A 27,044-nucleotide genomic window follows, 5' to 3' on the forward strand; every position below is an offset into this window, starting at 1 on the left:
CCTACATTGAGAGATAGTCATATTGCATTTACCTAAGTCATATCACTTTCTATCCAACTAGTTTTAAGTAGAGGATAATTTTTTGTTTCCAGATCTGCACTGTTCATATGATGACCACTGACTACATGTGGTTGATTAAATTGATTAACATAAAGTAAGAAAACCCTGACTGGATAGCTCAGTCGGTTAGAGCATTGTCTCGATACAGGGCTGTGGCTTTGATCCCATCAGGTCACACAGAGGAAACAGCCAATGAATGCATAAATAAGTGGAAGAACAAATCAGTATTTCTCTGTGTATATCTCTAAATCAATGAAAAAATTTTAAATAAAGATAAAAATTCAGCTCCTTAATCACATTAGCCACATTCAAGTGTTTAATAGTCACAAGTGGCTAGTGGCTACTGTATTAGAGCACAGATGGAGAATGATTTTATCATTGTAGAAAGTTCTGTTGAATAGCACTGCTTTATCTCACTAAATGTAGAGGAATAGCTATAACAGTTTAAAGATCCAAGAGGGATGGATAATATTAGAATGCCCTTTCTTGCTACCTAACATATATATGCCTTTCCTTGATATTGACATTTTCCTTTTTCTATGTTTCACTCTTCAGCTGGTAATTATGTGGGCAACTGGTGGGGTCACAGTCACAATATTTATACAGCTAATTATTCATATGTAGATTTGGTTATAAAACTGGTTCAAGGAAGCCTGGTATAATGGAAAGAGCATGAGGTCAAATGTAAAAGTATCAATGTAATTTTGTGAACTTAGGCAATTTGCTTAATTTTTTTTTGCTTAAAATTCATTACCTTTTAAAGAGAGGTAATCAATTTTAACTGTATACACAAGAACTATATGAAGCAGAGGGGAAATGTTAAAATATATAAATATGTATATATGATTTAAGTAAGATCTTTATATACTGTTGTGGAGTGATTTCTAGTATGTTTATGTGAAAAATGGAGTGTGCATAGTATATCAATAAAGTGGAGATACAAATACAACTTGTTTGGGGTCACATAAATGACAGAGTTGGGACTAAAATTCAGTGCTTCTAATATTTAATCCTGGACTTCTATTTATTTTATTTTTATTGTATTTTTTCTTTACTATTGAGTCCCCTTACACTCCCCTCATCCCCACAGTCACCACACTGTTGTCCATGTCCATGAGTCCTTTTCCTTTTTGCTCAGTTCCTCCACCCCTAACCTCCCCACCACTTAGCTGTCATCCTGCACTCTCTGAATCTGTCTCTATTTTGGTGTTGGTTCAATTCGTTTATTAGATTCCATATATGAGTGAAATCATATGGTATAGTCCTGGACTCTTAGTTCTTACTATAAAACTATTTATATACCTGTCATGCCAAAGAAATGTTTTATAAGCTATATGTGTTTCTTGTTTTTATTAAAAAGGCTTCTTATCAGATTTTTAAATAATTTAGATGTATTCATTATTCTCTAGGCCTGGCTTGGTTTCCTTCTTTTAATGTAAATAATTAGGAAATATAACTTAATATATTAAAATTTACTTTATATCTAACCTCATTATGCATGTTATGGATAAAGACATTTCTAATAGCCTTATGTCAGCTTGTGAGTTTATCCTCTCCTATTTTTTATTTATAAAAATAGGACTTTTTTATTATATTCTGAAAGATAAAAACCTTATCTCTTCACTTTGAAGTATTTTTGCTAGGTCTAAACTCTTAAAATTAACTTTAAGGTAACGAGTAAAAGTCGTTCAGAATTACCAGATATGAAACAAGGTGGGGCCAAACTTGAAGAGCTAATGAACAGAGCTTACGATTCTTTTGATATTCAGCTTACAAGCATACAGCTGCTTTACAGCAGAGTGGGTAAGTATACAGTGCATTGTATATTGTTCAGTTTACTGAAATGATTAATTACATTTTTAGACAGTTTCTCTGAAGACCTTCATTCTAAATATGTTAGAACTTTCACATTTTTTAAATTAGAAGTGTATGGTAGACAGGAGCAGTATCTCAATTAGGAGCGATTTTACCTCCCAAGAGACATTGTCAATGTCTGGAGACATTTTTGGTTGTAACACAAGGACAGTGGGGGCACTACCAGTATCTAGTGGGTAGAGCTCAGTGATGCTAATGAACATACAGTGTATAGGAATGTCATCCAAGACATATTTGGTAAAAATGCCTGTAGTGCTGAGATTGACTAATCCTATTTTAGACCACTGTTTTCCAGCAGTTGGACAAGTTTGGAAAACACTGACACATTTTTTAAAATATTTGTGTGAGACAGTGGGATAACTAGAAGAGACTACTGAAAGGTGGAGGCAACCAGCCCAGGGGTTTTGACAGCCCCAGCTGTAAATATCCACTCAAATACAAGGAGAGTCATTCTCTTAGGTATAACTTTACCCCATTCACTTTGTTGTACTAATCAGAAGTCTTTGATCCAGATCTGGTTGACAGAGCCAGAAATTCCCTTGTCAGGATCCACTAAAGGATAGTGAGAGAGCCTGAGTATCTGAGCCCCTTTCCACTGTGTCATACTGCTTTTGAATCCCCAGAGTGTTAGTGAACGTTCAGGTAATTCAACAAAGGTGGACTGGGAGCTGTGTTAGAGATCTCTGTGTATTTATATGGTCAAATTCTAATTAATTGAGCTAATAATGAGATGAGAAGCAATGGAGAATCCAGAGTATAATGGTTGTTAAAAATACCAGTTTGCTTAGGACTGGAACATTTTGATTATTTGTCTTTATTTAGGATAATGAAATTGGTGGTTGTTTCTACCATATTCTAGTTGGTGTCCAGAAGTATAGTAGGGTAGCACATGTAAATTGTGTATAGAAAATTCATAAATATTTTCAGGGAATAACTTACTGCATTTTGATATATTTGATGCATTCCAATCATTAGTTTTTGAAGCACATTAACTGTACTTAATATTTAAGATATTGAGATGCTTTGTGAAAAAAATTAAACATATCATTATTGTCTGAAAATTATTGGAATTCCTTAATATGTTTTTGATAGGCATTAACTATTAAATAATTAAATCATTTTGAGCAAGGTTTTATGACATTGAATTACTTTATGTAATTGCTGTAGATTCTCTCGGTAAATTCTAAAATACAGGTTTTTAAATACTGTGTCTTTTTAAGTATATTTTATTGATTATGTTATTAGAGTTGTCTGAATTTTTCCCATTTTGCTGCCCCAGGCCTGGTATACCCCGTCCTTCCAACAACCCCCTCTTAGTTCATGTCCATGGGTAGTGCATGTAAGTTCTTTGGCTTCTCCATTTCCTATACTATTTTTAACATCTTCCAGTCTATTTTCTACCTACTTATTATGCCTTTTAATTGCTGTATGTTTTCCCCTATTCTTCCCTCTTCCCCTCCCAGCTGATAATCATTTGAAAATGATTTTGTTCCTGTTCTGGTTGTTTGCTTTGTTTGTTTATTTTAGATTCAGTTGTTGATAATTGATGTGGACTCTGGCCAGCAGTGTCCCTGGTGTTGTGCATGAGATGAACAAATTCACATGGATTACCGAAGTTCTGTGGAGAAAAGGGATGGCATGCCCTCTCTCTCAAGGGGAGAGCCCCTTGACCCTTGCCTTGACAGACTTTTATTGACTTTCTAATAGCATATATCATAGCATGTGTTCATTATGCTCATGTTTGCTTTAGGTAATTACTTTTCACAGATAACAAAGGAAGAAATGTTACTGATTACTTCCTACAGATTAATGAGGAAAAAATGTTGCAAATGCAAGGGAACAATAAGAGTAATTGGTCTGGTTACATTCCCTCCTTAGGGGAATTAGCACAGACTTTAGGAAGTAAAGATATGCAGTAAGCATTTGCTGCTTCAACTCAGGGTGAGGGAGTTTTAGCAAGAGAAAGCCTCAAAACAGCCTAGGTAAAATGCAGGCTTGATTTCCCATGGGAAAGCCAATCCATGGGTTTGGCATCCTGCGTGCCGACACGCACCTATGGGCTTTCCGTTAGGCTGGGCTACATTTGCCATTCCACTCAGATAGGTTCCCTATAGATAGTTGTGAATTTGTTGCCTTTTTAATGTTCATAGTTTTGATCTTTTTCTTAGATAAGTCCCTTTAGCATTTAATGTAATAATGGCTTGGTGATGATGAACTCCTTTAGTTTTACTTTGTCTGGGAAGCACTTTATCTGTCCTTCCATTCTAAATGATAGCTTTGCTGGATAGAGTAATCTAGATTGCAAGTCCTTGCTTTTCAGCACTTTGAATACTTCTTGCCAGTCCCTTCTTTCCTGCAAAGTTTCTTTTGAGAAATCAGCTGACAGTCTAATGAGAATTCTTTTGTAGGCAGCTCTCTGCTTTTCTCTTGCTGCTTTTAAGATTCTCTCTTTATCTTTAACCTTTGACATTTTAATTATCATGTGTCTTGGTGTGGTATTATTTGGATCCAACTTGTTTGGGATTCTCTGTGCTTCCTGAACTTGCATTTTATTTCCTTCACCAAATTGGGGAAGTTTTCTTTCATTCTTTTCTCAAATGAGGTTTTAGTTTCTTGTTCTTCCTCTTCTCCTGGCATCCCTATGATTTGGATGTTGGCACATTTGGAGGTGTCCCAGAGTCTTCTTACACTGTGCTTGCTTTTTGAATTCTTGTTTCTTCTTTCTGTTCTGGTTGAATGTTTATCTCTTCCTTATGTTCCAAGTAGTTGATTTGAATCCTGGCCTCATTCCCTTCACTGTTGGTTCCCTGTACATTCCCTTTATCTCAAAATAAATAAAAATTCTAATTTTCTTTAGTATTTTCTTAATATAAAAATTGTGATTAAATCTGTTTTACTACCTGCGTCTAGAAATCTAATCTTTTGTTGACTTGGTTTTTCTTGACTAAGGATTTTATCCAACTCGTGGAATTATTAGGTTCAAATGAGGTAATGTATATAATATATTTCAGTGCATACCCTTGGGTGTTTTTTTCAGTGTATGTGCCTAGGAGTATATGGAATATGCTTCTGTGGTGTTTATGAGCAGGAGTATTTGTGAATGCGTTCTTTACATGAGTTATATAGTTTTATATCATGATTTTTCTTTCACTTACCAGTAATATTTTGGGCACTTGAGTTCATAGTTTTTATTGGCTATCTAATGTTCTAAGCCTGTGTTTTCAGTTATTTAGCCATTTTCTTATTGAACGTTAAGGCTTGAAATACTGCAGTGAATGTTTCCTGAGGGTCACATGTTTGCAGACATGGATCTAAATTTCAACTTTATCACTCACTAGCGTTTTGGTAGTAGTAAGCAAGTTATATATATAAATTCCTTTGTGTCCCAGTTTTCCAAAATGGGATGATTAAAATCATTGTTAGAATTATATGAAAGTTTAAACATTGCCTGAGAACAGTGCCAGTTACAAATCTTGAGTTAATGGCAGCTTTTATTAGTTCATACTGAAGAACTGTGCTCTCCCCTACCTTATGCATTATTGCCTTGGAACCATGTTGTTTTTGTGGATAAGGTATCTGGTTGAAGTGATTACCAGTGAATGCACAGCAGATTTGGTTAAAACTATATTGTTCTTAATAAGCATTTTCCCTATTAAAACATAGAGAGTCTTATGAAGCAGCAAAAAGAAAATATGAAAGGGAAAAGAATTTACCTGTCAATTATGTGCACCTGGGCATGTAGTATTATGATTATCTAGATGTGTATCATGCAGTTGGTGACTATGAAGTATTAAATGTGATTTTACATTTGATGTCTTTTAAATTATACATGTGTTAAATGTACTATTTTCTGTAATTAGGTGATAATTGGAAAGAAGCACGAAAACTCAGCGAATCTACACAACATATTTTGGTACCTATGCACTTCAGCGTGGAATTCTCGAAGGCCATAGTTTTCATGGACATAAGGATGCCTAAGTATGTATCATCTGTTTCATGAGACAATAGGTTTTCTCAATAATTCTGTAGCTAAGGAAATGCCACATTTATTGATTTATTGTATGTGTGTGGTTAAAATAAATACAACCTAATACCATTTTTAGCTGAATAATTCAGTAACATTAAGTACACTCATAGTGTTGTTCAACCGTTACCACTATCCATCTCTGGAACTTTGTCATTTTCATAAACTGAAACTCTCTACCCATTAAACATTAATGTCCTTTCCTTTCTCCTTTCCCCCACCCTAGTTTATGACACTCATGTCTGTGTTATATCTGTGAATTTGATTACTCTAGGTACAGTTGACCCTTGGACAACATGGGTTTGATCTGTTTGGGTCCAATTATATGCAGTTAAAAAAATAAATATACAGTTGTTCTTCTGTATAGCTGGGTTCGCATCTGTTAATTCAATAATACATAATGAATGGGCTGTGTTTCCATATTACTTTTTTAGAAAAGTAAACCACACCCTGGATTAACCCATGACCATAGTTTGCCAGCCTCTGGTTCAGTGCACGACAGCCAAATGTGATTAGTAAAAGGGAAATGACACCAGGAAAGCCATTTGAATTAGTATTCTGTGATACTAAAATGGCTGTAAGTTAGAATTAGAGAAGTGTACCAGAAATAACCACAGGTAGCAACTATAATGACTTAAAAAGATGAAATCTGAGAAGCTTTTAAAGAAATTTTATAACTTGTGAGCAGTATAAATATGATAGTATATGAAATTCTAGAACTCTGCACATATCAGGTAGGTTTTTTTTTTTAAGTTTGAACTTAGAAAGTTGAAGGCAAATAAAAGAATTTCTCTATTATTTGGGAGGTAGTATGTTGGCACCTGTCATCGTCAGGTTATGCAGGCATATTTAAAGGAATTGAAAAGTTTAGATATGTTAATGAGACTGCTCCATAATATGTTCCTAAGTTAAACTGGTATGTTTGGGATTTATTACAGATATTTAGTCTGTTGGCAGTAAAAGAAAGCTCATAATTTTCTTTGTGGAATTCAGTTATATTTTGAGAATTATAACCTTAATAGTCAATGTGTGTGAATTGAAAAGTAAGTTTTAGGAAAAGTGTGCAGATTAAAAAAAAGTACAGTGAACGAATATTTACTCTCTCTTTGATGTCAGTCTCTTTTATTATTATTTAAAAAGACTTTTTAGAGCAGTTTTTGGGTCACAGAAAAATTGATAGGAAGGTAGATTTCACATATACCCCCTGTATCCACCTATACATAGCATCTGCCATTAACAAGATCCCCACCAGAGTAGTACATTTGTTGTAATCAGTGGACCTACATTAAACATCATAGTCCATAAGTCCTAAGCATCACCCTAAGTCCATAGTTTACATTGCAATTCACTCTTGGTGTCGTATGTTCTGTTGTTCTGGACTGAAGCATAATAACATGTATTCATCTTTATGGTATCACATAGAGTATATCACATAGAGTACTTTTATTGCCCTAAAAATCTTTTGTGACCCACCTATTTATTCTTCTGCCATCCTCAAGCCCTGGCAAACACTGACCTTTTTACTGTTCTGGTAGTTTTGCTTTATTTAGAATTTCATGTAATTGGAGTCATACAATATGTAGCCTTTTCTGATTGGCATCTTTCACTTAATAATGTACATTTAAAGTTCTTCCATGTCTTTTCATGACTTCCTAGCTCCTTTCTTTTTAGTGCTGAATAATATTCCGTTGTCTGATATACCATAGTTTATCCATTCACCTGCTGACAGATATCTTGGTTGCTTTCAACTTTTGGTTATAAAGTTGGAATATAAAGTTTATGCGGATGAGTTTTATTCATGTAAAATTGTGAGTAAAGATGCTATAAATATTTGTGTGCAGGTTTTTGTGAGGGTGTAAGTTTCAAACCATTTGGGTAAATGCCAAAGAGCTCAGTTTCTGGATCATATGGTTAACCTATGTTTACTTTTGTGAGAAACCACCAAACTTCCAAAGTGTCTGCACCCTTTTGTGTTTCCAATAGTGATGAATGAGTGTCCCTGCAGTTAACACACCATTGTCATTATTTGGTATTGTCAATATTCCAGATTTTGGTCATTTTAATAAATGTGTTTTGGTATTTCACTGCTGTTTTAATTTGTATTTCCCTGATGATACGATGATGTGAAGCATCTTTTATTATGTTCACTTGTTATCTGTATATCTTTTTTGATGAGGTATCTGTTGAGATTTTTATCCCATTTTTCCAATTGGATTATTGGTCTTACTAAGTTTTGAGAATCCTTTGTATATTCTTGGATAACAGTTCTTTTTGAGATGTATCTTTTTCAAATATTTTCCCTCCATGTGGGGCATGTCTTATTATTCTCTTAATATTGTCTTTTGTAGATCCGAAGTTTTAATTTTATGAGGTCCAGCTTATCAATTGCTGTTTTTTATGAATTGTGCTTTTGTATACAGAAAAGTCATGGCCAATACCTAAGGTCATCTAGGTTTTCTTGAATTTATCTTTTTGGAGTTCTATAGTGTTTGGATTTTACACTTCGATCTGTGATCCATTTTGAATTTTTGTGAAGGTTAAGTTTGTAATCTAGATACATTTTTCTTGCATGTGGATATCCATTTATTCCAGCCCCATTTGTTGAAGAGAATGTCTTTGCTTCATTTTATTGCCTTTGTTCCTTTGTCCAAAATCAGTTGACTACTTATGGAGGTCTTTTCTTGGGCTGTCTATTCTGGCTAGACGATCTATTTGTTTATTCTTTCATCAACATCAGTATCTTACTGTAGCTTTATAGTATTTTTTAAAAAGATTTTTAATTTATTTTTATTTTTAGAGATAGGGAAGGGAAGGAGGAAGAGGGAGAGAAACATTGATGTGCAAGAGAAACATCAATTGGTTGCCTGTTGTACACCCCCAAATGGGGACATGGCCCATAACCCAGTCAGGTACCCCAACCAAAATTCAACTGGTGACCTTTTGTTCTGCAGGCTGACACTAAACCCATGGAGCCACACCACTCAGGGTTCAGGGAGTGTCACTCCTCCAACCTTGTTCTTCAACTTTAATATTATGTTGGCAATTCCAGCCTTTCGTGTCTTTGTAGAAATTTTAGAATTATTTTGTTAATATCTATTAAATAAGTTGCTGGGATTTTGTTTGTGATTGCATCGAATCTGTAGATCAGTTTGGGAAGAACTGACATTTGACAATATTGAGTGTACCTGTTCATGAAAATGGAAGATCTCCACTTCTATAGTTTTTTCATTTCATTCTTCAGATTTTGCAGTTTTTCTCATGTAGATCTTGTATATATTTTTAGTTTTATACCTGAGTATTTCTTTTGGAGGGTGATAATAAAAATAGTATTGTGTTTTTAATTTCTAGTTCCACTTTTCCAATTGTTGGTGTATAGGAAAGTGATTGACTATTATATATTAACTTTGTATCCTGCAGTTAACAATAATGGTTTATAAGTTCCAGGAGGTGTTTTTTGTTGTTGTTTCTCTTTGGGTTTTCTGCATAGAGGATTATTTCATCAGTGAACAAAGGCAGTTTTATGTTTTCTTTTCCAATCTGTATGACTTTTATTTTCTTTCCTTGCCTTAATGCATTGGGTATGTCAACATGATCTTGAAAATGAGTAGCGAGAGGAATGTCTGCTTTGTACTTAATCATACTTGGAAAACTGAGTATTCTCACCACTAAATATGTTGTTAGCTGTAGGTTTTTAAAGTTGAAAAGTTATCCTTTATTCTAGTTTACTGAGAGTTTTTTTTTTATTATGAATGTATGTTGGATTTTGTCACATGCATCTATTTATACAATCACTATTTTTTTCCTGTTTAGTCAGATCAGATTTTTAAATATGGTTTTAGATGTATAATCTCTTGTACAAGTCATTTGAATTTGCTAAAGTCTTAATTTCTTGGTAGGAACTATGTACATATGGGAATTTATAAGAAACAGGGAACAGAAATAAGTAGTCTACCTCCTAGGTCATGAGGACTATTTAGCATAATGCATATCCGGTGCTTTTCTTAATACCTATCATGTAATTAAGACTTGACAAATAATAGTTGTCAACTGTCCTTGGCAAATAGTATTGGGATAATAAACATTAGAAAATTAGCCTCTGAAAAATAATGAGATTATTTTATCTAATGACTGGTCAATAAGTTCAAATGTAAATTGGAGTGGAGAACATGGAATAATTTGCCCATGGACTGTGGGTAATTTTTAGTGCTAAAATCACATTTTATTATTTTGGGATAATTTAAGGGGTCTTTTTAATTAATGCAAATTAATTAATTTAATTTAAATCAATAAAAATTGAGTTATGATGATTCCTCTCTTTTTGATACAGATTCAAGATTTTTGGGAAGTTACCACTGATTTCTTTAAGAATTTCAGATAAAAAACTTCAAGGGATTTTGGAATTGATTGAAAGCATTCCAAAACCCACACCTGCAACTGAAGTGCATGCCCCTGTCAAACCATTTCAGGTAATATTATTTACAAAATGAATAAAAGCACAAATTAAAAAGAATTCACAACTATCATTTTAACAACCACAGAAATTTTGTGTAAAAAAACCAATTCATTCTGTAATTCATTAAAAAAATTACATTTTAAAAGAGCAAATGATGAAGTAGTAAAAGGTGCCTAAAGTGTAAAATGGTAAGTCTACCTTTCTTTACTTCTCCAGCCTTCAGTTCTTGGCCTCAGTGGTAACACTTTAACCACTGCATCTCTAGTTTTCTGAAAATGTTTATGGCATAGGCTAGTACATACACATACAAACATATGTGCTTGTGTGTATGTACATGTATATATGTTCTTGAGTTTTTAAAATTTATATAAGTGAGGTTATACTTAGTGTTCTAAACCTGTATTCTTTACCATTATTTTCTGGTTAAACACCTTAGAGATATTTTCATTTTAGCCCAGATCTACCTTATTTTTTATTGTGATATACAGGGTGGGAAAAAAGTAGGTTTGTACTTGTGAGTGTGCTAAACACAGAGGTTATTCTTTAATAACTCTATTAATAATTGTTTATTCTAGTAATAACTCCATTATATTTAATAACTCTTAATAATTATTTATTCTATTAATTATTTGCTGATTATTATTTTTCATACAAACAATTATAACCTATGTTTGCCCCATCCTGTGGTTTAGAATTATGTGAGTATACCATTCTTTATCTAACATAATCCCCTTTTGATGGACATTCATATTATTACAAGTGTTTTTAGTTGTGAAAATATGGCTTTGAACTTCCTTTTATATACATTTGGGCATATTTTTATTCATTAAATAAATTCCTAGAAGAATTGTTGAGTAAAATACCATGTGAATTTTATAATTTAATGAACTTTGCCAAATTTCTTTTCTAAATCGAGTCCTAATTTATAGTCTCACCAATAGTAAATGACTGTCCGTTTCTCTGTTCTCATGAATCATATTAACACATGTTAAAATTTATTCTGTTAAATGAAGGAATGTTACCTTGTGGTTTTAGTAGTCATTTCTTTATGAATAAGATGGAACTTATTTTCATAAGTTTGAATATTTGCATTTCGGTTTTTGAGAACAGCTGTTTATATCTTTTGTTGGGTTGTTTTCCAGTTAAGGAAATATTTGAAGTTTTTCATTTACAATCAGTTTCTTAAAATTTGTTATTTGTTTTTATTCTGATACATTTATTTTTGCCATGCCAAACTTTTTATATAGTTAAAGTTATTAGATTTCCCCTTTGTGATGTTTGGGTTTTATGTTAGTATCTTACCTCTTATGAAATGAATTTCAAAAAGGAAATACCCATTCCTATTTTTCTCTTTTTAAAAAAATTCTGATTATTTGTTTAACTTTTTAAAAAATAATTTCAGACTTACAGCAGTGTTGTAAAAATGGTGTAAAGTTTTTTCGTCGGAGCATTTGAGAATGTTTCTGATATGTTGTACATCACCCTGAACACTTTAGTGTTCTGCAGTATTTTTTCATAGTCTGTTGCTGAGCTTTTTATGTTTTAAGTCTCTTTTTAAGAGATGCTTTAGATTTTGATGAAATTTAATTTTTACAATATTGTTTTAATGGATAAAGCCTTTTATCTCATCTGAAATCTTTCCCCAACACATGGGCAAAAAGATTTTCTCTTATATTTTATTCTAGAAATCTTATATTTTTAGATTTTATGTTTAGTACTATGAGCCATTACTTGTTAATATTTTTATATATGGAGTGTGATGAGTCACCATTTTATTTTTACATTTATATTTCTAGTTATTTCAGTTTCATTTGTGAAAAAGACTTTCTCCAGTGAGTTGAATCTGTTTCTGGTTATGTTCTTCTGTAGTGATTCCTGTATCCTTTTCTTTGATCTGTGTCTGTCCTTTCACTGATACCATACTATTTTATTTACTGTATCATTACTTACATGGTAAGCCTCTTTTTTAACTAAAAAAAACCTTTTATCCCCACCTGAGGACATGCTTAGAGGGGGAAGGAAGGGAAGAAGAGAGTGAGAGAAACATCGATGTGAGAGAGAAACATCATTTGGTTGCCTTTCATATGTGCTCCAACCCCTGACCAGGGGACTGAACCTGCGTATCCTGGGCATATGCCATGGATGGGAATTAAACCCTTGACCTTTTGGTTTGTTGGATGACCCCTAACCAAATGAGCCACACCAGCCAGGACTTAATTTTAATTATTTTTATTTTAAATTTTTTTCTTTTTTTTAATTGTTCTTCAGGTACAGTTATCTCCATTTTCCCTCCACCCCAGCCATCCCCACCTCCCACCCTTGATCCTACCCCTATTTGGTTTTGTCCATGGGTCCTTAATACACATTCCTTGACAACCCTTCCCTTTCTTTCCCCCATTATTCCCCTCCCACTCCCCTCTGGTTACTGTCAGTTTGTTCCTAATTTCAATGTCTCTGGTTATATTTTGCTTGCTTGTTTGTTTTGTTGATTAGACTTCAGGAAGATAAACAATCCAATTAAAATTTTAAATTTTAAAAAGCTTTATCCTGTTCAAATTGTTAAGGAGAATTTCTGTGACAGTCTTCTGAGTCTGGTTCTTCCATCAGGTTTATGCTATGCTGACTGCATACCTGAGCCTTTTTTGGCTTGATGTTTATTGTCTTTTACACTTCTATTATTTTTTTCTTAAGCTGTTGTAACTTTAAGAAAAACTGTTTGTGTAACTATTAGGTTCTATCTTAGTTATGAGTGATGGCTAAGAGGAATTCCTTCCCTACCCCACTCCCAGACTTAATGGCAGTATAATGTGGGTGGGCAAAAGTAGGTTTACAGTTGTAAGTAAATGAAACAGTTTATTCTTGTTTTATTATCTATTAATTATGTTATGTATTTGTATTACAACTGTAAACTTACTTTGCTCACCCTTTATATTCAGAGAGTCTCAAACATATGACCTACACTAGATCATGTTCCTTTTAAAAATCCAATGCTTACATAAAAATAAGCAGAAAATTACCATTTGATCTTTTTTAAAGTGGATTTTTATTTTGTGTCAGGCCACATATTTGGAAAAGGACTCTATTTAAGGCTCTCTATTATTTATATTTAACACCTAGCACACTTCTTTATTTTTGCATATTTTTATCTTTAATCGTTATCACAATCCAGCAAGTTATGTGTTATGGTCATTATTTTGCTTGACAAATGCTTTTTTAGAGAGGTTAAATATTTTGCCTAAGATCACATAGCTTGTAGCTTGCTAAACCAAAGTTTGAATTCAGGTTTCTTTTTATTTCTTTTTTTAAAACAAATTTCCAGCTGAGATTCTTTCTGCTGTTATCACATAATTTTTTATATATATAAATAAAATAAAATATTTTTTAAACAAAGAATCACCCCTTCATGAATGATTGTTGGGCATGTCTCAGAAACAGACTTTTAGTCACAAGTCTTAAATGTTTTAACATTTAAATATATCTTGAAGTTGGGTGTTCCTTTTCACTTTCTGCAGTGATTTTTTAAAAAGTTTTATCGAGGGATAATTGATTAATAAAGTCCTCAAATATTTAATGTGTACATTGAGGTGATTTGATATATATTGTGAAAATGTTTCCCATATCTAGTTAATTAACACATCCATTACCTGTCATATTTATCTCTTTTTTGAGGGGGGAGAAGAATTTAAGTTCTACTCTCCCAGCATATTTCAATTATACAATATAGTGTTATCAACTATAGTCACCATATTTTAAATTAGATTCATCTTATAACTAAAAGTTTGTATCTTTAATAAACTTTTCCTTTTTCCTTAACCCCCAGCCCCTGGCATCTACTTTTATACTCTCTGTTTCTTTAAGTTTGACTTTTTTTCTTGTTTTAGATTCCACATATCAGTGACATCATGCAGTATTTGTCTGTTATATCTAGGTGATGTATAGTGTTCATTTTCTTACTGATCTTTTGTCTAGATGTTCTGTCCTTTATTGAAAGATGATATTGAAGTATCAAACTATTTGTAGACTTTTTATTTCCTCTCTTTTGTTAATTTTTTCTTCACATATTTTGGAACTTTATTGTTTGGAGTATATATTTATATTTGTTAACATCTTCTTAGTAAATTATTTTCTTCATTATATATGATGACATTTGTTTTGTTACACTTTCTCAGGTAAAGTCTTTTGTTTGAAATCAGTATAACCACCTATGCTTTGACTGCTATTAGAATATCCTTTTTCATCCTTCATTTCCTATTTATTTATGTGTTTGGGTCTAAAATTAATCTGTTGTACACAGCATGTAGTTGAATCATATTTATTTATATGTCTATCCATTCTGCCAGTCAGTGCCTTTTGATTAGATAGTTCAATCTATTTATATTTAAAATACTTTTAAGAAAAGACTTCCTTCTGTTATTTTGCTTTTTGTCTTCTATATACCTTACACTCATTTTCTCTATTACTCCCTCTTCTTGGAATTAGTGGATTTTTGGAGTGAACTGTTTGAGTCCCTTCTAATTTATTTTGTGTATACTTTTAGATATTTTCTTTATGGTTGGTATGTCAATTTTATTTTATTTAACATTCTTAATTTATAATATTGTGTTTTGAGTTCATACCAACTTAACCTCAGTAGCATGCAAAAACTCATTGCTAATGCAGCTCTGGTCTCCCATTATTAAGGTGTTACAGATTGCATCTTATTGCACTGGGTGCTCAGTATCCATTATAATTTTTAATACTTTTTCTTGTAAGTATGTAGATTAGAAAAATTATAGTTCTGAACTATAAATACAATAATACTTTCTTATGTATATGTCCATTTGTTTATCTTTACTGGAAATTCTATTTCTAGCTATGGCTTTCTGTTCCTGCCTGTTGTTTTTTACTTCAACCTAAAGGACTCTCTTTGGTGTTTTTTGTTGGTCAAGTCTAATGGTAAAACACTTCTTTGGATGTTGTTTGTCTAGCAGTATCTTAATTTCAATTTTTTAAAGACAGTTTTGTCATACATAAAATTCTTGGTTCACCTTTATATTCTTTTAGCCCTTTCAATGTCATTCCATTACTTTTTGTCTTTCATGGATTCTAATGAGAAATCGATTGCTAGTTTAATGAGGATACCTAGTATGTGGTGAGTAGCTTCTTCTCTCTTTGAGTGCCTTTTAGCTGATCATATTTCTGTATTGATTTATTTGAGTTACTTTGATTTAGTGAACTTTTTGGTTTTTTAAGATTCATGTGTTTTTCAGATTTGGGGACATATTTCTTTTTGTAACTCCTATCTTACTGATATTTTCACTTGTGATCTTGTTCTTTTATTTTTCTTTAGCTCTTTCCTTGAGGTTCTTTCTAGCTCTCTGAGTGTCTGTAAGACAGTTTAAAGTGGTTTTCTTTGCAGTTAAGGCCAATACTTGTGCTTTCTCTTGTACTGTTGCTGTTATTTTTTTTCTCTGTGTATGAGCCACACTTCCTTGTTTCTTTGAATGCATTATTCTATTGTAACCTGAAGAACTATGAGAAAAGAAAATTTTAGACCAATGTGTTCATTAACATAGATGTAAAAATCCTTAACAACTAGTACAACCAAATAGTATGATATTTAAAAATATAATACACCATGACCAAAAGCATTTACTCTAAGAATGCAAAAATGGTTCACCAATCAGTGTTATTAACCACATTCATGGAGTAAAGGAGAAAAGTATATGATCATCTCAATAAAAGAGGAAAAAGCATTGACAAAATCCAACAACCATTCATGGTAAAAACTGTTAAACTGACAATGAAAAATAGCTTCCTCACCCTGGTAAGGGACATACAGGAAAAAATCTATGGCTGATATATTTTTAATTTGAAAAAAACTGATTGCTTTCTTTCAGATCAAGATCAAGAATAGTATAAGGATGGTTGTTCTCACCACTTCTGTTTAGACTTAAACTAAAGGTTCTAGTAAAGAATAAAGATGGGATGGAAATAGTAAAATTATCTTTATTTGCAGATTACATAATCATTGATGCAGAAAGTTCTAAGGAATGTAGAGAAATATGAATAGTAATAGTAAGCAAGTTTTACAAGGTTGCAGGAAACACAGCAGTATAATTAGTTGTTTCTAAAAATGAAATTTAGAAAAATATCATTATTAATAGCATTAAAAAGGGTTAAATATATAGGAAGAATTAACAAAAGAAATACAAATACTATATATTGATAACTACACAACATTTCTGAAAAAAAGAAGACCTAAATAAGGGGAATGATATACATAATCAAGGTTGGAGGGCTAAATTTATTAGGGTGGCAATTCTCACCAAACTCTGTAGGTTTCTTACAATCAAAATACCAAAAAAATGTTTCTTCTGGAAACTAACAAGCTTATTATAAAATACAGTGGTAATGCAAAGGATACATTTTTGGCAAAACAATTTTGGATAAGAATAATGTTGTAGGTTATCTGATACTTTATTTCAAGGTTTATTTTATAGCTACTTTACTCTGGAAAGTGCTGTAGTGGCATATGAATAGACATTATAATAAGTCAGTAAAGTAGAATAGAGTTCAGAAATAAATCTACAGTATAACACATGGTTAATACATATTTGATTTCTTCAAAGATATCAGTTTAACTAAGTGAGGGAAGAATAGTTCTTAACAACAAATGGTTCTGAAAAACTAGATTATTATGTGGAAAAAATATGTAAAAAATAAATGAATATCAACCCTTACCTTAAAACATGAATGGAGTTTAACTGGAAATGGAACATAGACCCAAATGTAAATGCCCAAGGGTATAAAGTTTCTTTAACAGAAAAATTTAAGTGAAATTGTTTGAGTCCTTGTGGTAAGTGAAGATATCTTGGGTTTTAAAAAGTGCAAATATGGAAGAAAAATACATTTCATGAAAATTAAAATTTTCTGATTTTTTAAAGACACTTAAAAATGAAAAAGGCAAACTATCAATTGGGAAAAATACTTGAAATACATGCAACTTAAAAAAGACTTGTCCAACATACTTGTATATAAGGAAGCCAGCAGCCAGATAAGAAATGACTTAGGTGTGTGACTTTATTTATTACTCAGCAGGAAAATGCAAAAGCAAACTACAATTTTATGGCTTTAGATGTAAAAAAAATTATTACATTAAAATGAAAATTAGGGCAGCATGGTCATTATGTTTTGGGAGCATGTGTAATGATTCTGAAGAGTACAAGAGAGGCTTCTGAGTTGATGGTAGTGTTCTGTTGCTGGGTCTGGATTTTGTGTGCATGAGTGCGTTTACTTTTTGGAAAGTTATTGAGCTATGTACTTACAGTTAATGTGCTCCTATGTAGTTGGTTATTTTTAATAAAAATGTATCTTCAAAATGAACAGGATTCTGAGAAGGACAAACACAAATAACCCATAAAACTTCATTGTGATGTGTAACTTATGCATTTGTGAAATTGTAATTAAAACTAGGGTGAAACTGGCAGTGATACTGGCAAAGTTTAAAATGTCTGAAAACATTAAGCTTTCTTGAGGATATGGAGCCATACAAACTCTAATCTGCTGACATTAGTGTAATGTGTTGCAGCCACTTGTGAATACAGTTTTGTAGGACTTAGAAAGGTGAACATATGCATTTCCACTCTTTGATATATACACCATGGAAAGTCTTGCATAAGCACCTGGGTCAGGTTCAAGGATGCTTATAGTGCCACTGTGAGTGAAAGCAAAAACCTGTGAACAATACAAATATTTATCAACAGTGTAAGGGACAATGAAGTAGTGGTTTGTTCATCCATGGAATGCACTATAGCAGTGAGAATGAGTAAACTTTCAGCCCTGGCTGGCATAGCTCAGTGGATTGAGCGTGGGCTGAGAACCAAAGTGTCCCAGGTTCGATTCCCAGCCAGGGTACATTCCTGGGTTGCAGGCCATAACCCCCAGCAACCGCACATTGATGTTTCTCTCTATCTCTATCTCCGTCCCTTCCCTCCCTAAAATAAATAAATAAAAAATCTTAAAAAAAAAAAAGAATTGTCTTTTAAAAAAAAAAGACTGTTAGAATGAGTAAACTGTCAATGCAGATAAAATTGAAGGTTGTTTTGTAGAATAGTATTACCCCAAAATACATGCAGTGTTTTTTTTTTCTACAGTATAGAAAGATGCAGAAGTAAATGCATTATTTAGAGACTCATTCATAGGTTTAGAAAAGCAAGCTAAGTAAGCAAGATCATGATCATTGGTAGGGAAGGTGATCAAAGGAGGAGCCCAGAAGGTGTTTCTAGGTAGATAGGGTATGGCTTGTTTCTTGGCCTGGGTGAAAGGTTCAGCAGCGTCTTTTATTATGATTTTCAAACTGCATTACGTGTTTTTTATGCTATATTTCCCAGAACAGTAAGTAAATTTACTGAAATATCTTATAAAAATTAAAAATAAAATTGCAAATTCCTCCACTGTATAGGCTTTAAATCTTTGAGACTTTTTGTTGTTCCTCATGGATGTCATGAGGTGGCTTCCTTATTTTGCAAGGCATTGAGTTTAGATATATGTAAGGTCACTTTCTACTTAAAGTCTGTCAGCGGGGAAATTATTAAAATAGCTCTAAAGTTTATATTTAGCCCTAAAATTATAATAATCACTTCTTGAAATATATATCTTATAATTTGTCTAATTCAGACTGGATTTTTTCTCTTTTGGGGGAGGTGTCTTAATTGTCTTAGAACCTTGAATAAAGTCTTTGTGCTAATTAACAGTGAATTACTTTTCTTTCAGACGCGAAGGTCCACTTCTATGGGAGCATCACAGATATCACAGAAAGTGATTCCTCTATTGGAACGGAAACTTGTGGAAGACGGTAATATGAAACAGCTTTAGAAAATTTTCCTTATTATAAATATCTTACAGAAATAATTTTCATGTTGAAACCATGTAAAAATTTCAGGCAATAGATATTTGTATGTTTTCCAGAAATTTTACTAAAATTCCCTTAAATCACTATAATTTGGATGTCCCTTAAAGTTACTTTTGCAGTGGGATTTTTGATACATAAAAGTTAAACTTAATTCCAAGAACATCTAATAATTTAATCATCTTAATCCTACTGTGAGCTAAGAGATGCCATTAAACTTTATAGATATCTAATTCATGTGATACGTAGGTATTGGAGAATTTCATTATTGTAAGTTTATTTTTACTTTATATATTTTCCTTATTTGTTTTTTATTAATAAAGGAGTAAAACCAAGCCTTAATATGTATTTACACAAGAAAACTGGTAAATATTTTGACATCAAATAGATGTCAAAATGGCCACATTGGAAAGAAAAATAAATATAATTTTCAGTTTTTAAAACTTCTAAAACTGCTCAATATTAAATAACAGAAATTGCCATGTTGGCTTTCAGTTTTCTAGAGAATGTTTTCCTTTGTGTGTGGTGACCAGGGTAGGGGTGGAGGGAAGGGAGAAGGTGTTGTTTGTGAGGTCATCTACCCTAAAATCGATCTTAGGTTATTAGAGATATACTTCAGCTTGTCTTAGTTTCCTTTAAGCCTTCTTTTAATGGTTTTAAGTTCCTGACATTTTTTTAAAGTAGCAAATTCTAGAAATTTATTATCACGTATGTATTTATATATGTATGTATATGAAGTGGTACTCCATCTCAATTTCTCCATTCAAACTTCAGGACCTGCCTTCTGCTTTTAACATTGCAGAGTTTTTAACTAGGTCCTTTTTTGCTCTCTAGATGTGAACATATTAGTGTGTTGGTTATTCACAATGTGGTAATCATTGGTATTGTCATTTGCTATAAAATTTTCTTTAACCATTTTTAGATAGGTCAATGGTTTTACAAGTTCATTAAGATAAAGAATGCATTTTGTAAATTTCAATACATTTTTGTCATCAAGAATGTTATTCAGACATAATCTCTAAACTTTAAGTTTTATTGTCTCATCTTTACATTATAAATTTTTGAAAGAGACCCTTTTTGGTGTTTTATTGATCATATTTACTTTAGAAAAATTATAAATATGTTATTAAGTAAATCATTTTGGTTATTGATTTAAACAATGCTCTGGGATATTTAGATTCAGAGGAGGAATTTTATGATGCACCATGTAGTCCCTTGGAAGAACCTTCTCAGCCAACAACTAAAGTTAAAAGTTATCAACCAAAAGAGCTCCAAAAGCTGGATGGTTCAAAAAATATAATTCAGTATAAAATAAGATTTGAAGTACCAGAGGTATGTACCATTGTAAAATTGATATGGTTTATTTAAATTATTATTTTTACTATGCACAGTTTATTTATGTAGTGTCATTACTAATGCATACTGTTGGTTTCATCCTATTTAAGCTGAACCCAGATGTTATTGTGTTGTTCCCCCCTTCTTTTCTTTGTTTGTGATGTATATTTGTGTGGTTATATAATCTTTTCTATATTTTAAGTACATATCATTTATATTGTATGTATACCTCATGTATCCATACATAACTGTCATCCACATAAGCAGTTCTTTGATTTAGATAATATTAGTTTCTCTTTTCTTTCTTCTCCAGGTATCAGTTCAATTTTATCACCGTGTTGAAGATTGTGAACTACCTGTGGTAGAAATTCTTGTTTTAGGATTGGGCACAGAAGTAGAGCTTAGAACATTTGATTTGAAAGCCACTGCCTTTTTGAAAGAATTCTGCCTAAAATGCCCGGAATACTTGGGTAAGAATCTGTGTTTTAAAATAAATAATTTTATTGTTCAACTGAATACTGTAGAGTTTTTCATTCTCTAGGCATTAAATAAATGCATTTGCTAAAACATTCTCAGAAACATATTATCAATTAGTTTTTAACTTTTATCTTATACTTGGGAATCTAGGTAGACCAGAGAGAAAATGAAGACAATTGTTTTTATTATGGAAAATAAAAGTCATGGTTTAATTATAAATCTGTTTATCTGAATTCTACAACATTAAATTTGTTTTTGATTAATACTGTAACAGTTTACCACAGACTTAGTGTCTTAAAACAATACTAATTTATTATCTTAAATTTATTTAGATCAGAAGCCTGACGTAAGTCTCAGCAGGCATAAATCAAGGTGTCAAGAGAGGAGTTACTTTTTTTGGAGCCTATAGGGCAAGATTGATTTCCTTTTTCACTCAGACATTGACAGAATTCAGTTCCGTGTGGCTTAAGTCTGTTTCCCTGCTGATTATTAGGCAAGGGCTGTCCTTAGCTCCTAGTGGAATCTCTGGGTTCTTGCACCTAGTCCCTTATATCTTGAACAAATGCAGGGTATTAGATCCTTCTTATGATGTCATCTCTCTAACCCATTCTTTTACCTTTTGATTCCACTTTTAAAAACTCAAGTTACTAGATTGGGCATATGTGGACAGTCCAGAATAATTTTCCCTTAACTTTAGCTCCACATTTTTTCATATAAGATAACATATTTTCAGGTTTTGGGAATTAAAGCATGGACATCCTTGGAGGGAGGAGTGTTATTCTGCCTACCACAAACACTGTATGTCCCATAATCATAATGGATAAATTATATGATACCTTAGAAAATATTTCCATTTGCTATGTTAGGCATTTAGGAGGGTATTATTCATATTTCTTCCTTATACTTTTGGCATTTTCCCTAAAAGATAATTCTAAGTGGTTGATGGAATGATCAAGGCAAACTTTTTATTTCCAATTTGGATGCCTATTTAGCGTCTTTTTCTTTACTAATTACTCTGGTTATAACTTCTCAACCATGTTCAATAGAAATGGTGAGAGTGAGCATCCTTGTCTGGTTTCTGATCTTAGAGGAAAAGCTTCTAGCTTTTTACCACTGAGTATGATCTTAACTATGGTTATGTTATATATGGCAGTTATTATGTGGAGGTATGTTTTCTCTGTGCTCTGTTGAGAGTTTTTGCCATAAATGGATACTGAATTTTGTCATGTGCTTTCTCTGCTGTTGAGATTTTTGTATGATTTTTATCCTTGATTTTGTTAATGTGGTATATCACATTGATTGATTTGTGGATATTGAACTATCTTTATATCCTTGGAATGAATTCTACTTGTTCATGGTATATGATCCTCTTAATGTATTGTTATATTCACTTTGCCAATATTTTGGTGAGGATTTTTGCATCAATATTTATCAAGGACACGGATGTAATTATTTCTTGTGGCATCCTTATGTGGTTTTAGTAATTCTGTCTTCTTAAAATGAATTTGAAAGTGTTTCTTCCTTTTATGTTTTTGAAAAATTTGAGAAGTATTTAGTGCTAATTTTTCTCTGATATTTGGTAGAATTCACCAGTGAAGTCATTTGGTCCTGTGCTTTTGTTTGTTGAAAGGTGTTTGACTGCTGGTTGACTCTCCTTACTAGTAATTGGTTTACTCAGATTTTCTGTTTCTCAGTGATTCACCCTTGAAAGGATTTATGTTTTTAGGAATTTATCCATTTCTTCTAGGTGTTCAATTTGGTGGCTTATAATTTTTCATGGTAGTCTCATGAACCTTTGTAGTTATGAGCTTATCTGTTATAATGTCTCCTCTTTCATTTTTATTTGAGTCCTCTCTCGGTGAATCTGCAGTAGCTAAAGATTAGTCAATTTTCTCTTTTCAAATATTCAGCTTTAGTTTTATTTATTTTTTCTATTGTTTTTTACTCTACATTTCAGATACTTTTTATCTCCTTTATTCTATTAATGTTTTATTTCATTTGCTCTTTTTTCTGGTTCCTAAAGGTGTAAAACTAGGTAGCTTGAGATTTATCTTGTTCCTTGAGGTAGGTGTTTATCGCTATAAACTACTATCTTAGAACTGCTTTTACTGCATCCCATAAGTTATTGTATTCTCATTTTTGTTTGTTTCAAGGTATCTTTAAAAATTTCTTTTGATTTCTTCATTGACCAAATAGTAAAACTGTCACTATTACAGATAACATATTATATGTAAAAAAAGCTAGAGTCTACACCAAAAAAAATCCTTTAAAATAGGCAAATTCAATAAAGTTGCAGGATTCAAAATCAATATACAAAAATTTGTTGTTTCTATACATTAACAAAAAATACTAGAAAGAGAAATTAAATTAATAATCCTGTTTACAGTTGCATCAAAAAGAATAAAATACCTAGGAATAAATTTAACCAAGAATGTAAAAAGGTTGTACATTGAAAACTATGACATTGGTGAAAGGAAGTTGAGAAAGACACAACTAAATGAAAAAATACTTTGTGCTCATGAATTGGAAGAATTAATATTGTTAAAATGTTCATTATACTGAAAGCAGTCTACAGATTCAATGAAAACACTGTCAAAATTTCAGTGACATTTTTCACAGAAATAAGCAAAAGAATCCTAAAATTTGTCTGCAATCGCAAAAGACCCCAAATACCCAAGGCAGTCTTGAGAAAGAAGATCAAAACTGAAGGCATGGCATTCCTTGATATCAAACTACATTATAAAGCTATAATAATGAAAACAATATGGTACTGACAAATAAATGGTATAGATCGATGGAACATAAGAGAAAGTCCAGAAATAGACTCGTGTATCTAATTAACTTGAGTCAAAGGAGTCAAATATTGAGTCAAATATTCTTAACAAAGGAGTCAAGAATATACCTGGGGAAAGGACAGTTTCTTCAGTAACAGGTATTGGGAAACTGAACAAACACAATGAAACCAGACCACAGTCTTACACCATATACAGGTCTATCTGGTAAAAGTGCAACCACTGTTATTTGAGGGGGGGGGGTTGCATCTGGTTGGCAACTTTTTTCCATTTATTTAGCATATTTTATTGATTATGCTATTATAGTTGTCCCATTTTTCCCCTTTGTCCTCCTTTGCCCATTACCTCCATTGCTCCAACAATCCCCCCTCCCTTAGTTCATGTCCGTGGGTCATACATATAAATTCTTTATCTTCTTCATTTCCTATACTGTTCTTAACCTCCCCCTGTCTATTTTGTACCTACCAATAATGTTTCTTATTCCCTATATCTTTTCCTCCATTTCCCCCCCTAACCCAACCTGCTGATAGCCTTCCATGTGATCTCTATTTCTATGATTCTGTTCCTGTCCTAATTGTTTGCTTAGTATGGTTTTGTTTTTTTAGATTCAGTTGTTAATAGTTGGGTTTGTTGTTATTTTACTGCTCACAGTTTTGATCTTCTTTTGGTTAGATAAGTTCCTTTAACATTTCATATAATAAGGGCTTGGTGATGGTGAACTCCTTTGGCTTTACCTTATCTGGGAAGCACTTTATCTACCCTTCCATTCTAAATGATAGCTTTGCTGGGTAGAGTAATCTTGGATGTAGGTCCTTGCTTTTTATGACCTTGAATGATGCTTTCCAGTCCCTTCTTGCCTGCAAGGTTTCTTTTAAGAAATCAGCTGACAGTCTTATGGGAATTCCTTTGTAGGTAACTCTTCTCTCCACTTTCTGCTTTTAATTCTCTCTTTATATTTAACCTTTGGCATTTTAATTACGATGTGTCTTGGTGTGACCCTCTTTGGGTCCAACTTGTTTGGGACTCTCTGTGCTTCCTGAACTTGTATGTGTATTTCCTTTGTCAAATTGGGGAAGTTCTCTTTCATTATTTTTTAAAATAAGTTTTCAATTTCTTGCTCTATTCTTCTCTTTGTAGCACCCCTATGATTTGGATGTTGAAATGTTTAAAGTTGTCCCAGAGGTTCTTAAGCCTCTCCACATTTTTTCTGAATTCTTATTTCTTTTTTCTGTCCCAGGTGAATGTTTATTTCTTTCCTTTGTTCCAGATCATTGATTTGAATCCCAACTTCCTTTCCTTCACTTTTGGTCCCCTGTATATTTTTCTTTATTTCACTTTGTATAGCCTTCACTCTTTCCTTTATTTTGCATTTGTACTCAGTCACTTCTGTGAGCATCCTGATTACCAATGTTTTGAACTCTGCATCTGATAGGTGGGCCCTTTAAACATACTCTCCTGAGAGACTAGCTGTTTCTTCCACTTCCCCAAACCTCACTGCTTTTTCCAGCCAGCGGTTATGAGGCTTTATTTTCGTGACTCCAGAAACCTGGCCTGCACAGTCTAGCTTGGATCTGGGATCACTTATTCCCCAGTTGTTCCTCCCAGTTTTTATCCACTGCACATGAATGTGGGACTGCCCATCCCGATGGCCACTACTGCTGCCTCGTTACCACCACCTCACCATCCCACACCATGTCCTCTCTGTCCCAGCTTCCTGTCTTCACCTCTCCTATACATCTGAATGAATGTTTCTTCTTTAAATCCTGGGTTGTTAGACTTCCATACAGTTCAATTTTCTGGCAGTTCTGGTTGTTTTTTTTTTGTTTTTAGAGTGGTTGTTGTCCTTCTTATGGTTGTGTGAGGGGGCAAAGTGTGTCTACATATGCCTCCATCTTGGCCGGAACCAGCCATTGTTAATATAATGAGGATGGTTTTGTTCTACATCAACGTAACCTGGCAGCCAAGGACATTGGACTAGAATGCGTATGCATGAACCATGACAACTTCACTGTACTAGTCAGTGGGGTTGGCACATGCTGTTGAGCAAATGTATGTGCTGTGCGGCCCTCACAATCAAAATGACTAATTGAGTAGAGCAGTGAATCTGCATCAAATTTTATGTGAAGCTTGAACATTCCTCTGTGGAAAATATTTGGATGATTCAGAATACTTTCAAGCTGATGCAATGAGTGCAGCACAAGTGAAAGTGTGGCACAAATGCTTCAAAGATGATTGATAGTCTGTTGACAGTGATCCATATTCTGGCTGTCCTGCAAGAAGCAGAGCACCTGAGAGTGTTGAACATGTACAGGCTGCTGTCAACAAAGATTGGTGACTGACAGTGTGAGAGCTAGAAGCTGATCTGGGGATTCCAAAAACTACTGTGTCTAAGATTTTGATGCAGGATCTGGGTATGAAACGTGTCATGGCAAAATTCATTCTAGATCTTCTGCTACCAGAGAAGAAGTAACATTGTGCTGCAGTTGCCAATGACTTGATTCAAACCTCTGCCAGTGAACCACATTTCTTCAAGAAGGTCATAACTGGAATTGACTCATAAGTGTACTGCTTTGATCCGGAAATAAAGGCCAGCTGTCCCAATGGAAGTAACCTGGTTCTCCACTCTCAAAGAATGCGTAACAAAGTTACAACAAGATCAAGATATGTTAACTGTGTTTTTTTATTGGGAAGGTGCTGTCCATCATGAGTATGCTCCTCTAGGCCAAAAAATTAATAAAGAGTACCACCTCAATGTTCTTCATCAGTGAGAGGTGCAATACAATGAAAACAGCTGCAGCTAATGGGCCACTGAGATTGGCAACTTCATCATGACAACATGCCCACTCACACATCACATCTTGTGCTGAGTTTTTTTGTAAAACATCAAATTACTCAGGTGACTCAGCCCCCCTACAGCCCAGATTTGGTGCCTTGTGACTTCTGGCTTTCCCCCCCAAAAAATTACCTTTGAAAAGGAAGAGATTTCAGACCGTCAGTGAAATTCAGGAAAATAGGAAGGGGCAGCTGATGGAAATTCCAACAAAACATTTTGAAGAGTGTTTTGAACAGTGGAAGAGACACTGAGAGAACTGTGGGAGGTCCCAACATGTCTACTTTACAGGGGACTGGGGCATCATT

General features: G+C 33.1%; 1 protein-coding gene across 1 annotated transcript in view; it reads left to right on the top strand.

Moving 5' to 3' along the window:
* Positions 1-27,044, top strand: part of VPS13A (vacuolar protein sorting 13 homolog A) — a 217,331-nt gene that overhangs the window by 62,881 nt on the left and 127,406 nt on the right. The window contains exons 21-26 of the mRNA XM_036021769.1: positions 1,731-1,863; positions 5,796-5,913; positions 10,287-10,425; positions 19,167-19,248; positions 20,480-20,634; positions 20,951-21,107. Coding sequence (XP_035877662.1) covers positions 1,731-1,863; positions 5,796-5,913; positions 10,287-10,425; positions 19,167-19,248; positions 20,480-20,634; positions 20,951-21,107 — 784 coding nt within the window. The remainder of the gene's footprint in view (positions 1-1,730; positions 1,864-5,795; positions 5,914-10,286; positions 10,426-19,166; positions 19,249-20,479; positions 20,635-20,950; positions 21,108-27,044) is intronic.

This window comes from Phyllostomus discolor, chromosome 3, assembly GCF_004126475.2.
Source record: "Phyllostomus discolor isolate MPI-MPIP mPhyDis1 chromosome 3, mPhyDis1.pri.v3, whole genome shotgun sequence".
NCBI lineage: Eukaryota > Metazoa > Chordata > Mammalia > Chiroptera > Phyllostomidae > Phyllostomus > Phyllostomus discolor.